The sequence below is a fragment of the Dermacentor albipictus genome, chromosome 1, assembly GCF_038994185.2.
Source record: "Dermacentor albipictus isolate Rhodes 1998 colony chromosome 1, USDA_Dalb.pri_finalv2, whole genome shotgun sequence".
Lineage (NCBI taxonomy): Eukaryota > Metazoa > Arthropoda > Arachnida > Ixodida > Ixodidae > Dermacentor > Dermacentor albipictus.
In genome coordinates this window covers 498322705-498337817 of record NC_091821.1, presented here as the reverse complement: position 1 = coordinate 498337817, position 15113 = coordinate 498322705, and the positions used below count along the sequence as shown (strand labels likewise).

Genomic DNA, 15113 nt, shown 5'->3' with positions numbered 1-15113 from the left:
AAACACAACATTGGGCAATTGTTCGGTCGAGTTCCAACCGTTAGACCGGCTCACCCTTCGGTAGTTCGTGAGCCACTCGTCGACATCTTCTCCGGCTTTTCCTCCGAAAGTGAGTGGCACCCGGTAGTATTGCAACGGAACACCAGGTGTTGGCCTTGAAGCCGCGTCAGATCTTTCGGGAATCTGGCAGGCGTATTCAGGCATGGCAGGTGAGGGTGGCGGAAGTCCGGCAAGTCGACGGCTTCGGCGAAGTTGTAGCAGCGTAGGCTCCGTGGTTACGAGGTGTACCCCACACCATCCACCAATTTGTTACAAGCACGGGGAAAAGGGGTTTATTTAGGCGTGCGAGAGCAGGAACGACAGGCTACTAAGAACAGGAATGGCCGCTGCACAGTCTTCGTTCTCCTCTTCTTCTCTCTTCTTGATCCCCGCGTCCCTTTGACGCGCTTGGACGTAACAATATATATATGTCTGTGTGTATGTGTAAGTATGTAAGCTGAGGATTAAACGGAAAGGTAACGCTACATAAAATCTCGTCTCACGTGCAACCAACCCAGAACGCCGAGTGACAGCGGGGCTGCGCGGTATCTCAACACTTGCGTTAAACAAATTGTAAAGCACTTCGGTGATGATGGACACGTAGGTGCCCAATGAAGTGTGAGTGAATTCTTTCCTCAGTGAGACTTCGCATGAATCCGCCTGAACTGTGCCGCGAGCCGGCCCACGGTGCTCTTGAATGCGCAGAAAATACTAGACGGACATTTGAGCGCGGCGTGGCCGCTTCACTACATGAAAGTTTGTTGTTTGGCTAGGTGGTACACGATGGTCAGAAAAAAACAGCGCGAGAAACGGGGCAAGGAAGACAGACAAATGTTGCGTTTGTCTGCCTTCCTTGTCACGTCTCTCGGGCTGTTTCATTTTTTTTCCCGCTATCGGTTAGCACCCCGCCAGCTCGTTTCAATTCAAACAAGAGGGAAAGTCTCGGGGAAAAGGGTTGAAAACTATTAGATAAGAAAACAATAATAATCCTAATGCTAGGAACTCGCATTTAAATGAAGCAACTCTGCGCCTAGTAACTGTAACTGTAGCACGCGCAAGGCAAAATCCATAAACTTCACTTAGGTATAGCGCAGCTGGTCGCGTGCTGGCGTTTTGTAGAGACAGGCAGACGACACGGGCGATCAATCACACCGGACAACGTGTGGTGGTCACAAGAAAAAAATATCCAGCACACTTCCAGTCATGCACGCATGCGTGCGTATTTTCTAGCGTGGCGAGGAATCGTCACATTTCTAGGTTCTTTGGCAGTCGCAAATCGGTACTGCTCAGCCCGTCCGTGCGTTCGACGATTCAGACGCGACGCTCAGACCTCACGGCGGCCGGCGCCCTTCGCGCCGTCGGTGGGCGCTGACCTCATGCATCGCGGTGCGCGGTGAAAGCCTCTGCACTTGTTCTCCCGGTCATTAACGCTGCAACGCTCAGCGGTGGCGCGAGAAGGCGCCGGCCGCCATGCGGTGCGAACATTGAGTTTGAATCGTCGTGCACGGTGTCACAAGAAAGCCAACGCTGCTCGCAACGCTTGTTTTTTTGCACCGACACTGGCGATGTCGACCGTGTACTTCACGCTATATACGCAGTCGAACGATGGACTCACGGACGATGTGCTTGGGAAGCCTTCCGCCGTGGCGTGCATTTATCGAAAATCGTGAATAGGAACTTTCTGTATACGCAGCCCGAAGACGTATGCAGACGCGAGCAAAAGCCGTTCAAGGGCCGACTTCACAACTGTGTACGCCAATGCCGCATCAAAAGGAAAAGTATAGGTGAAATGGAGGACATTTAAAACATGTCGCACGCGTCTTAAAACTCTTGCGATTGAATCTGTGATGCAAGTTTGAATTGGTTTAGTAAAACGAGTTATAAGGTAGGTGGCTCGCTGTTTGCTCTCGATGTTTCTGTAGAGGGTTCATGTAGTGGGTTCACTCGTTCATTTGTTTTTCCTAATCTGGAATATTTATTGAAGTGCCTGCACATGATGAGCTCCTGTAGATAGCTATTGTATGGAGTTCACATTCTGTACGCTTGACCAACTCACTGAAGAAATTTGAATTCCTAATACTTTTTAGAGCTGCACGCTTGCTCGTAATTCTGAGATGAAAGAAACGCAGTTAAATTGAATTTTCAACGGTGAGATTTAATTTGCGCTTGTAATGGCTAGAAAGCGCGGAATCTGCGATCCTTTTTTCCGGCACAGCCATGCAAGCTGGCATATTGCCTAGCACTGCACGGTCGAGCAGGCACGTGTTCAGCACTGCCCTCACCCGCAGGCCACGCCACCGCCCCTGACGCACCCGCACGAGTCCGAGCCGAAGCTGGTCAAGACACCCGACGCGCTCATCTCGAACGGGGCCTCCAAGGAGGGCCTCCCCGACTACGAGGACTCGCAGCACAGCGCGCACGTGAGTTGCAGCCGGCCTGCTGCGCGGTTCGGAGATTTGCGGCCCATCGCGATGTGCACTCGTTCCGTCCGACCACGTCCTGGACACTTCATCGGACTCGTCCCGCCATGCAGAGCGCGCAAGCGGAAGTGCTCGACCATTTGCCCCTGTATAGCTGCACCGCGTTCGCTGAAGTACGTCAAGCGCCGTTTGACGAGTGCCACGCGTATGCATTTGGCCTTTCTGTCGACAGCGTGGAAACCCTCCTCGGGCCGCGCGGAACCTCTCGCGTACGAGATAATGCACATTGTGGCCTGGCCAACTTCACTGATCGGTCAGGATTGACGGTGTGTGTAATGTTGGCGAGGTATAGCCCGATACGTGGATCGCAAGGAAGCGGGCCTTGCTGCTTTCCGCATTTCTACTAAGCGCGTCCAGTGATCGCACAGCAACCTATGCCAGCGGAGCTGTCAGCACTACCTCCCTCGCTTCTCCTTGCCCGCACTGCTGACCGATAGGCTTCAGCCATGCGTCATGCAGTTATACGGTGCGGTCAGCATGGCTTTCCTCTTATTTTTCAATCAAAAATACCACAAGAGAGAACTCTGGTGTTGCGATCATTAAGCTGCTACGGGACTGAAGGATAGTGCATAGATTTGTCTAATCTGCATGTTTGTTGCTCCAAACGTTCTTACGGCGTAACTTATTGCGCCTCATCTTTAAAAAATTTCAAGAATTCTTTTCTTTCTAGACGCCTGAAATTTCTGCGCAGAAGCATATTCATTGCGAAGTGCTATCTTTGTAACGCAATATTTTATTGAAAGTGATCAATTTGCGATGTCGCAAAGCCATTTGAAGCCAGAGTGACGAATGTTACGCAGATCTGTGTGCTTTTCCACACATAAAACCTTAATCGTTAACTAGCAAAAAAGACAACAAAACGTGCGACGAGAATCGAAAGTACAGAAGCCACGACTCTATAGTACTCAGGACACGATACTAGCGTCGTATCCTCTTGGCTTCTTGTCCTTGTCCCACGTCTATTTGACGCTACTTATAAGAATGTCTGAAATCTGGAATACGCACCAACCAGACTGATTGATTCCCACGACGGCGGATACAAGCTTCCACCTCCCGTACACACATAGACCTACACCACGAGGCTACGTCACGAAAATACGCTGGTTCTGTCGTCGGCGGTGATTCCCATGATGGCGGAACCGACATACTTGCAACTTCCTTATACAATAGAGAGCTTCACCACGAGGCTACGTCACGAAAATACACCGGCGCTGTCGTCAGAATTGGCTTTCGCACGGTATACACACCGTCGTCGAGCCGCCGCTCTTATCTCAGTAGCCGCTGGGTTTGGCGGGTGTGCAGACGGTCCCTTGTGCGCGGTGCGTCTTCTGTATATTACAACGAAGAAAACTCCATATGCCGACGAACTGCGTTGCGCCAAAATACGCAAGAGGCTCAAGTTTTCACAGGTTTCCTGTTAAAAACCGTCGCTAGCAATGGGCCACCGCTGTAAAAATCGATAATTGGATTCCGATACCAGATCATCCATTACGGGCCAAACATTTCGTAAAAGTTAAGCTTCTCTGTTAACTTGCGCGGTGTGTATTAGCCAACGAGGATAATTAGGATTGCTAATAGCGTGTCAATACAATTTCATGCTCATGGTGGGAAAGCTAGATTAGGACTAGCCTTGAATGCAGGTCGAGCACGTCACATTAAAACTAAAGGTTATTATTAGGCGCCCAAAGAATTGCGCCGCCTGCAGCGTAGATGGCCTAGCAAACGTTCACATACGCAGGCAACACGGTCACGGTTGTGTTAATTACAGTGCGGACGTCATAAACGCTCCTAAACGTGTTACTGAATTTCCGCGCGCGAGATAAGATTTACCGAGTTGGTGGAGATAGAGCGATCGAATGGCCGCGGCCAACAACTCAGATTGCGCGTGCCTAGACAGCCAGCGTCATCGTATAGACTAATATAATTTACAACCTTAAAAATGAGAAAGCACGTAAATGCGTCAATGATTCCCACCCTTAAGGTGTCTGGTATATAAATCACACCCTAAGGGTGTGAGCTATAGACACATTTACACACCTTTTCACTTTTAGGGGTATAAATTATCTTACAGTGTATAGTGCCAGTGTCTCGCCAGTCCCATGCACGCAGCCCGAGGAGAACGCTTCTGTCGCCGCTTACGGCGACATAGAAGCCGGCTGCAGTCTGTCTTTCACCTGAAGTAGTACTTCATAGCACAAAATTACGTCGAATTGGGCGCGTGCTTCGCAAGGCAGCGCCCTGCGCTACAGCCACTGGCACGATCGTGATACGACGGCATGTCGTCTCGCCGACAGAAAGCAAACCTCCGATCAGCGAGGCCGCCAGGCTGGCTCGCTGGCAGTGCGTTTCGTCCGCTATTAGCACCGACCCCGCCGAGGAAACCAATTCATTTAGGCCCACGTCGGTCATGTGGTAAAAAAAAACAAAGAACCGTGCGGATCCCACGCACTGCGCGAATCTGTGTAAGCGAAGCTTTCTGCGCCGTTTGCTTTTATTGACGATAATTAGCTGTGATGTTGAAGGCAAATGTTTAATTTTTTCAGCGTGTAGGGCAATGCGAGATGGGCGAGTTGATGTTAAACGTTACCTTGCGTGCACCACTGCTGTTTGTCTGCGTATTGCACAGAAAACACAGGCAGACGTGTTTGCTTGAGGCGTTGTTGTGCACAATTATTCATAATTTCCGAGGAGGTTAGCATTGTCATTGCTCACACGGCACATCGCATCGTAGCAGAAGTGTTAATCCTTAATTGAATTAGGGGGCTGTACGTGCCAAAAGCACAATTTTATAATTACGGATTATAAGGCACGCCCTTGGGGTTCTTTAAATTACACCTGAAATGAAATGTTTATTCGCTCACAGCTGCATGGTAGCCACAGAGAAGGGGACGCAGGGCAATACGATGCTTGATGCAGCTTGAAGACCGCCTGGCGCCCGTTGATCACGTGAACGCTGTTGGCGAACATGGCCGTGGCAGTTATGCAGTTCTAACTTCAAACGCTATGCATTTACACACGGTTCAGACTACCATAAAATAGCAAGGCCTACATAAAAAAAAGAAAACAATCATAATGAAATAACACTACATACATAGGTTTGCGGTTATGAGAAAGTGCAAGCATTAACACATTTTCTTCCAGTGCTATTACAAATCTATTTATTAATGGCAGAGTAAAAGAAAACAGAACTTTATCACAGGAAATAGACAATTATTACTTGTAAAAAACAAATTATACACATCTTTTTATATTCTAGCATTAAATGTGTTCAAGGAGGTGAACAATAGAAAGCAGATTTTTCCATGATAATTGTTCGAGTAAAACAATATTCTACTCAAGGATATTAACACAAAGTATTGAGATGAAGTGTAACGATTCTCTGTGATACATGGTGCGGTAAAGGTAAAGATCAGGAAGCATGGTGACGAACGTTATTAAACAGGTGCATAAGAAACTAACTTACATGCGTACAACATGATATCACTATTACTTTGAACAGCAGCCTTGTACATGTATAGTATTGTGAAAACGTGTAGCGCAGTTTCTTGTAGGGCTTTATATTTTGGGAAACATTCTTCAGTATGTGTGTACACATTAATCTGACAACCCGCTTTTGCGCAAGTAGTAGTTTCTTTATTATTATGTTTACTCATAGTCCCCCACACAATGAAAGCGGTAAGTGATGACTGGTAAAAAGAATGCATTGTAAATAAGGATTTTCACTTGTCCTGGTAGCCTATGCCCGAGTCCACGTAAAAAATCATTTATTTAATCTACTTTCCTGCACAAGTGTTTAATGTGCGCATGCCAAGTTAGTGACTCGTAAAAAAAGAACGCGCACACACTTTGTTGGCGGTACAACTTCGATTATGTTGTTGCCCATAACAACTGTGAAATTTCTACGAACGCTTTGTTTTTTGCCTAGAATACTCAAGCTTTTGTCTTATTACTGTTCACTCTTAAGCAGTAATTGTCGTCCACTGACTCAACTATTCCAGGAAGTATTGCCTTGCATCGATAAATCATGATCAGTGCTGTCGGAAGCCAAGCTATATTTATGTCATCTGTGTACGCGATTAGCTTAACCGATACGGGGTTTTATTCTATATAATTGTTGTATACCAGGGACAGCAAGGGACCTAGTAGTTAACTCCCTTATGGCACATGGCATACGAGTGGTTTTATGGTTGATGACGAAAAATTGTGACCGCCATTTATTTACCGTATTTACGCTAGGGCTTTATAAGAGTTAAATCAGTTCGTCCGATGCCATAATGATTAAGTTTGCGTATTAATAAGTTATGGTTTAGCATATAGAAAGCTTTGAAAAAGTCTGCACATATGCCAAGAACCAGTTGTTTTTTGTTCACACATGTTAACAGTTATTTCTTTTTGTTTATTTAGAGCGATTCCCGCAGATATTTTTTGCCTGAACGTAAATTCGCAAGCAGACAGAACAGAATCCTTAGCAATAGACCTGCTCATTCCGAAGTAAATAATATTTTTCTGACCCTTTAGATAAAACGGGAAGGATTGAAATTTATCGATAATTGGACATGTAAGACGAGCAGCCTCCTTCATGTTCAGCAACAGCCTTGGTAATTTACCCTTTCGCGCGGGGAGGTACCGGTGCTCATTGCGAGGTATTAATTGTGGGCTAACACTGGGGCCAAGACATCAGTGACGTATTTAAAAGACTTTATTTGAAAGCCATCTTTATTCCCAGACACACTTGGCATTTCGCCTCTCGTAACACGCGGTAAATATTCGCGATTATCGTTTCTTTCACAACGTTTATTTCCGCAACGGTGCCTTTTCACGCAAATTCATTCATTCAGCATCCGACGTCACCGCCCACATTGACCACAAACACAAGTTATATTCACTTTTCGTTTGGACTAAAAAGATATTTAAACTCACCTTTAGTCTTATCAATAAATGAGTGGAACGCTCTTCCACAATCCATTGCCGATATTACAAAATTAACTTCTTTTCGATTGGCTCTACGAACCTTCCTTAATGAGCAAACTTGCCATACGAGCTGATCTTTTTTAAACAACCCTGTTATCCTGCTTGCGTGCCTTACTACCTTTGAACACTGTCAAGCATTTGTTGTGTTATTCTAATGGTGTCGTAGCTCGATCTTGTATTATTGCATTAAATAATTATAACTTCATGCTACTGCTACACGCGCTGCATCTCCAGAGTATTGCAAATATTTGTGTTTTGTTCTTCAAGCTTGTGAAAGCTTCTTGTTGTTGTTATCCCCCCTATGCAATGCCCGAACCTGGGCCCCCGGGGTTAACGAATGAAATGCGAAAAAAAACAACAGATTTACTCAGCTGAAAATTTTTAAAAATATTATCAATATTTCTGTTTAAGTTGCAGAATACAGAAACAGGGACACTAGAACACCTGGTGTCTAATAGGCGTGGCCGGAAGTTGAATCGTATGGACAGGAAAGGGTTCCAGTGACATTTACAAAGAATCCGCTGAACTCGTTTGAAAGCCCACTACCGATTTGAACCTGTCCGTTTTAAGTATTGATGTTATGTTTGTTTTTCGGAAATTGAGAACCTTGTTTAATTCAGCCCAGTGAGCAGTTGAATTTCCTTGGACGAATTAGATAGAACATTATTAAAATATTCCAACTCCGCGTTCCGCAATTTTCGGTTTAATTTGTTCCCCGATTTTTTGTAAGTGAGCAACTTTTGTGCCACCCGAGATTTTACAACATCGACGTACTTTTTTTTCTTTTTTTTTTAGTGGGGCTTGAGTTGTCCACGGTTTTCTAGCTCTCCACCTACGAGAGCTTTGTTCATATATTGGGTTTCACTTTCTTTATCAGTGCTTCGTATGCATTATTAGCATCTTGGGGAAGAAGCACTGTACTCCAGTCGGTCGAGAAAATTGTCGTTGGGAAGCGTTCAAGACTGTTTTGGTGAACTAGTTGGTATTGTGCAGGATTTTCTTGTGCTCCACGAGAAGAACAAGCCGCTTGGACAAAAGCAAGAACCGGAAGGTGATCACGGATGCCGTTCAATATTGTCCCTGAAATTATATTATGTTTTTCGGCGTTAGTAATGATAGCATCGATAGCTGTTGAAGTAGAACACGTGATGCGGGTTGGCACTTAAGATTAGAGAAAGCAAAGGCATCAACTAAGGATATTCTCTCTAACAAGCAGAACTGCACTTCATGTCGACGTTTACATGACCCGACAAAAATAAGATACTTTCACTGATGGGGACATAGTCAAAAATACGTGCAATGTTACCGAAAAAGTTTGATAAACCTCCGCTCGGAGGACGGTACGTCGCAGTGAAGACATTGTATCTATATTCATCTGTTAGCAGCGTGAACGTTTTGTTTGCAGTTACAGCAGTGCCGTTTGGAACTTGCAGTAATATCCTGCCTCCTCTACGATTTGGCCTATTTAGAGTGAAACAGGGATAATCTCTGCACACCGAAATCTCACTAAGTCTCGCTAAGCATCATCGCATCAAAAGAAAAGCTGAAAGAATAAAAAAGCGTATGCATATCATCAATCTTGTTAAAGACAGAGTGACAATTCATATGAAGTATTCGAACACCATCTTCACTGGAAAGTTGATTTAGGTCCACAGGGGTAACAAGGGGATAGCAAGCCACAGTGGCAGCAAACAACTTACTTCATTTTGTCCACGTCGGTGCCCGTGGAAATTTTCACGACAGGACTGCCTTCAGAGTTACACGCAAATACGGGACCACCTCGGATCCACACAAATTTCCACTGAGCTTTCCGTTTTTTTTTCTCTCTCTCTGATAGCCTGTGCCAGCAAGCGCTTGAGATCCGGCCATAGCTGCTTGTTTATGTGCACAGGCGTCGATGCTTCACAGACAAGTTTATTGCAAGACAGTTTCTCTCTTCTGGCCTTTTGCAAAACACAGCCTCGCTTTCGACGATGGACGAACTGCGCTATGTCGTTTCCGCTGGATGGATTGCCTGGCGAAGCTACTTTGTGGCACATGCTAACGTCATACAGGGAGATACTTTCACCAATGTTGTTCCCTAATTTTCCCATAATTTCTGTCAAATCTTCGTTCGTATTTACCGGTGTTCGCTTGGTTTCCAGGTTCGTGTTACCGGAATGCTGTTATTTCATCAGGCGAGCGTCGTTCATTTTCATTTGAGCATCCAAACGTTTGCACCGTTTTTTAGCCTCTCATTCTTTGCGCTTTTGGAATTATTTTCATCCAGCAATTTTTTCGCATTCCGCATTTCTTCGTCCCTGTCGCGAATGAAGGAAACTCTGGTCTGGTCCAAGCATTCCTTAACAGTCCTTAGTTCCATTTTAATTTCCTCCTTAAGCTCTTCAAAAGCAGAGGCCAGCTCTTTGCTCATCTTTGACATAACTAATGACGCTCACTACAGATGTATCACAACTGCCCTAGCACATTAATACAGCGGCAGCGACATGACAGACCTCAGGTACGACATTATGACAGTCTTAGAATGAGGGCCACCAACCTGCAGCCAAGAAAACAAGAGTCGCAGTTTCGCCATAAACGTGAAGCATCACTTGCGATAGCGAAGTAGTGGGCAGCTATACTTAGTAAAGATAGTAGATTTATTGGCCGTATAAGGTTGTTAACATAGGCAAACTAAGGAAATTGACGAGCGTGGTGTCACGCGCGCACAAGCAAACGTGAACACATCTCACCCGATGACCGCGGAAAGAAGCTGTCAGAACGCTGGAGTGAGGAATCGCGGCGGCAGCAGCAGCGGTCGAATTGACCTTCCTGCATCTCTCGCTTCAACGCGAACTAAACGTCGAAAGCGCAGCGCATACGAAGCCACCGGCACTGCGCGCACTCTGCAAACATCGCAGATCGCTTGCAAGACGGCGCGCTTCCGCCCAGCCTTCCTCGCTCGCGGACGCGAGATGGAGCAGCGTTCGCCGGCTCACCCTAGCGCGCTTTCATTCGCGCATACAGCATACGTCGCGCAGCGACGATTTCATCGCCCTTGGACTTATACGTACCTCACGGCGACGGCAACGGCAGAAATGCGCCTGGGGTGTCCACATAATTGTATGTGTTGCATATTATATATAATAACAAATATTTTAAATATTCCTTGTTTCCCAAGACTTTGATTGCAAGGAATAAGTTGACTAATATCCAAGTTACTCAGCTTTCGTTGTCATCATTGGCTGGTAACCTCTGCTGAATAGGTTACAAGCTGATATATGGCTTTCTTTTCCACCTTTGTTTTTCTTTGCTGTGTTATGTACAAGACCGATATTGTTTGTATAAGCAATGTACTGCGTCTTACTTTGTGTTTTTGCCTGCATTTGTACACTGATATTGTCACGTGGTAGTGACGTATAAAGAACACAGTAGCCATACTGTGAAAGACGAAACTAACGTTTATTGGGCGAACCTGTGCCCACAAAAACAGGCTACACTTAAAGAACGGCGACAGCGGCGAACACAGTCGGCGATCGTCGAAAATCTGATCAGCGGGTCAAGCGCGTCGGCTTTTATACATCAGTCGTCGAACGTTCCAGAGTAATCGCTGGGACCCGCGTGTCTTCCACAAGGTTATACATTATTCGCGTCGCGCACACATGCAATCAGATTACACAAGGTTAGGTCACGGACAGCGGATAGAACCATCGATAACATTCCAGAAACTTCCGATACATGCAAGCGCGTCCTGCGCTGTGCATTAACATTTGTTAGGCGGTGAAACGTGGCCGCCCGATAAAGATAAGCAAGTAGACATGTCAATATTGTATTTCCACACTGCTAAAATTTATTTATTTATTTATTTATTTGGTCATACTGTTAACCATCCAGTGAGGGTCGTTACAGGGAGGGAAGAAGAACATATACATTTCAAAAACACTTCAATGAGCAATCATGAATCAGAATTCAAAATTTGTACACCATTTCTCAAAAACATATCGGCACCCAGCTCAAATTGTTGCACATTCATACTCTCCACAACATCACTTGGCAGTTTGTTCCATAGTTCAATTACATCAGGAAAAAAGGAATACCGATACACATCCGTACGTGTGTTAATAGGTTGCAATTCATTTGGGAATTGCAGTATTTGTAAATAAATAAATGCTATCCCAATACTAAATAAATAAATTTTATAGACGTGCCCAGGAACAACCTAATGGTCTTGGTATTGGCGCGCGTGAGAATTACCATAACATATTTATTTATTTATTTATTTATTTAAAAATACCTTACAGGCCTCAAAGTGAGGCATTGAGTAAGGGGGGCAGTACATAGAAAATACATTGAATACAAGACATCTATAAACCGTATCTGTTTACAACCTACAACCAAAGCACAACTGAGATGAAAAAAGAATTATTTAGATCACGATTCACTAGGGAAAAGAAGAAACATAAAAAAACATAATATAATGACAAGGAATAAATCACACAGATTGTTTTCAGTGAAGTCGTGTAATTAATAACAACAGTAATGATGAAAAACAATGACAGAAAAGTTACGGACGCGACATTCCAACGAAACGGTATGTAATGTAATGGACACAGTGTTGGCTGTCTTAAAATGGCAGACATGTTCAGTCTACCTTGATGATGTCTTTGAGTCAAACTTTGACGATCACCTAAAGCATCTTGGCTGATCTTGAAGCCGGGAATGTGTCGCTACGCAGACCAGGAGCTCCTGCTCCTGGACCACGTCATGAGCAAGTCCCAAGACCGTCCTGACCCGCAGAAGACCGCTACTATAGAGAAATTCTCGCATCCTGTCAACAAGAAATCAGTGCGAAAATTCATTGGCCTCTGTGCCTACTACAGGCGCTTTGTCACGGACTTTTCTCTCATCGCCGAGCCATTGACTCATCTCACGAAACCATGTGTCGAGTTCAAGTGGCAAGCGCCGAAAGCTGAATCATTCCAAGAGCTTAAGAAACGCCTACAGTCACCACCAGTACTCGCTCACATCGACAAAAACGCCGATACAGAAATGCTCTTTTTAAGTAACCTAGCGACCTTGAGGTATCAGTTACAACATTCGAGGTATGCTCTGACCATGTCAGTGAACTGTTAATGAGGACGCCTAGATATCGGTAAGAGCTAGCATGTGATAAAGCTGTCGAATTAAGGGAACACTGAAAAATCAGATTAGTTTTTTTTGCTTGAAACAACCGTGCATTTCCACTTTGAGGTATCAGGCTCCATCAACCAGCGCGAGCACCACGTTTGGATTAGGTTTAGGTCGCGTTGTAGTAATGATTGATCACTACTGTTTGAGATTCGACGATATACAACGCAATCATCAGCAAAGAGGCGCATAGATGACGTTATTCCATATGGCAAGTCATTTATGAAGATAAGAAAGAGAAGCGGGCCAAGAATTGATCCCTGAGGGACGCCGGATACTACTTGTGCTGCTGTTGAACGCTTACCGCCAATGACTGTGAACTGAGATCGTGCTGTTAGAAAGCTTTTGATCCATGACAAGGTAAGCGGGTCAAAATTAAGACAGCTAGTTTGGCGATGAGGCGACGATGAGCAACATGATCAAATGCCTTTGAAAAATCGATGTAAATGACGTCGGTCTGAAAAGACGAATCCACGTTCAAGTGAAGGTCTGTAGTGAATTCGAATAATTGTGTTTCACATGATAACCCGGGGCGAAAGCCCTGCTGCTTGCGGAAAAAGAAAGAATTATTATCGAGATGAGTGATGACGTGGGAATATATGATGTGTTCCATTAGTTTGCATGCACCACATGTCAGCGATATAGGTCGATAATTTGACGGGTCAGAGCGGTTGCCCTTTTTGAAAACCGGGGTTACTTTCGCAGTCTTCCAGTCGTGCGGAATTTCACCTTCTAAAAGGGACCGCGCAAATATTATCTGCAAGATGCGACTCGACACGCCCTTAGTACTTTTAAGGAACTTTGCAGGAACATTGTCAGGTCCCGGAAGACTCGAAATATTTAATTCGTTAATGAGGCACAAAATGCCTTCAACTGTGATAACAACCGGCGGCATTGCACCAAAATTTGGTCTAAGCAGCGCCGGTACATCATGAACTGGTTCGGAGGTGAAAACAGACCAGAAATAGTAGTTCATGGCATTAGCCCGCTGATCAAGTGGAACATCAGAGCCGTCGGGATAAACAAGCGCAATGTTATGGGATTGATTCTTTGGTTTTAAGACGCTCCAAAATTTTTTAGGGTTAACACCAATTATATTTTTTTTAAATACTCATGATGAAATTTGCGTTTCGAGTGCCTCAAAAGACGGGCATATTCGCGCAGGCAATCCGAGTATTTTTTCCACTTAGATGCTGAGTACGATTTCTGAGCGACACGACAGAATCTTTTTTTCTTGCGCGATAGTCTTTTTAGCGAGTTAGAATACCAGGGCTGGCCTGCGTCGCCTCGAAAGCGAATCAGAGGGACGTGTTTGTCAATTAAATTTTGAATTTGCTGTTTGAAAAGCAACCAGTTATCGTTAACTGATCGGGAAGAAGCAGATTGACGAAAACATTTATAGAAAGATTCTAGTTCGGAGTTAATCGCAGAAACGTTGGCCTTGTTGTAGCTCCCGATATATTTATTTATTGGCTGTTCTTTTTTTAATGGGAAAAGATAGGTGGAATGGTACGGCTTTGTGATCACTTAGTTCTATGGGAAGGGACACTGATTAAATTAAGTCAGGGTTTGAGACCAAAACAAGATCGAGTATGTTAGAGCCCCGAGTGGGCGAGTGGACAGTCTGAGTATGGTTGAACAGTAGGGTTAACTGAAGGAAGTCTTTGGATAATCGTGTGGATGCGGTTGAGTTCTTCCAGTAAATGTCAGGGAAGTTGAAATAACCACAAAGGATGTAATTGGCCTTGGGGAACCTGGAGGTCAAATGAACTAGAACCGAGTGTAAGTTATTAGTGAAGGTGTGGTCGCAGTCCGGAGGGCGATAACATACTACTATAAGTATGTTTGTACATGTTTTGAGGGACAGTTTAACGCAGACAATCTCTAGGCTGCAGTTAATCACAACGGAACATGAGGCTATATTGGATCGAATGAAGCCCAATACACCACCGCCCCTGCGTGAAGTCCTATCGTATCTATAAGTAATGAATGAGGTGGCATCCTGCAATAGTTCGTCGCTTTTGATTTCCGGAGTTAGCCATGATTCGGTAAAGACGGCAAAATCAGTTTCACTATCCTGAAGAAGAGCTTCCACGATATCCTTTTTTTGCTAACTACGGACGTTCGAAAGCACACCCTGCATAAGGTGATAAGTTGCTTCAAAGACAGGAGTGGAAGAGTCAAGGGCGAAGGATGAAAACGGGTGAGTGCAAGCACGTATTGGTGGCTAGGATTTGAATTCGATAACACAGTCAGTCTCAGCATTGTAAACAAAACGCTTATTGCCTATGATAAGTTTATCGAACCTTATCTTAAAAGGAAGGCTTTTTTCCTGCGAGTAAAGGTAATGTTTTTCTTAGCCAGGCGCACACATGCGGAATAATCTTCGCGTTTAGCAAACGATGTGCCTTTTAATTTCACGCTACAGGAGAGAATTTGGGATTTTTCTTTAAACCG

At 44.8% G+C, this 15113-nt stretch overlaps 2 protein-coding genes across 8 annotated transcripts in view; one reads left to right on the top strand and one right to left on the bottom strand.

The window, feature by feature from the left end:
* Positions 1 to 15113, top strand: part of LOC135920338 (nicotinamide N-methyltransferase-like) — a 100374-nt gene that overhangs the window by 24864 nt on the left and 60397 nt on the right. Inside the window, exon 3 of the mRNA XM_065454555.1 lies at positions 2328 to 2459. Coding sequence (XP_065310627.1) covers positions 2328 to 2459 — 132 coding nt within the window. The remainder of the gene's footprint in view (positions 1 to 2327; positions 2460 to 15113) is intronic.
* Positions 1 to 15113, bottom strand: part of LOC135920337 (uncharacterized transporter YutK-like) — a 278506-nt gene that overhangs the window by 207255 nt on the left and 56138 nt on the right. For 5 of the 7 annotated variants that reach the window (XM_065454551.1, XM_065454553.1, XM_065454548.1 and 2 more), the window contains exon 1: positions 10223 to 10324. The exons of the other annotated variants lie outside the window; for them this stretch is intronic. The gene's annotated coding sequence lies outside the window, so the exon portion shown is untranslated. Of the gene's footprint in view, positions 1 to 10222; positions 10325 to 15113 lie in introns of those variants that run through there. 7 annotated transcript variants of the gene reach the window in all.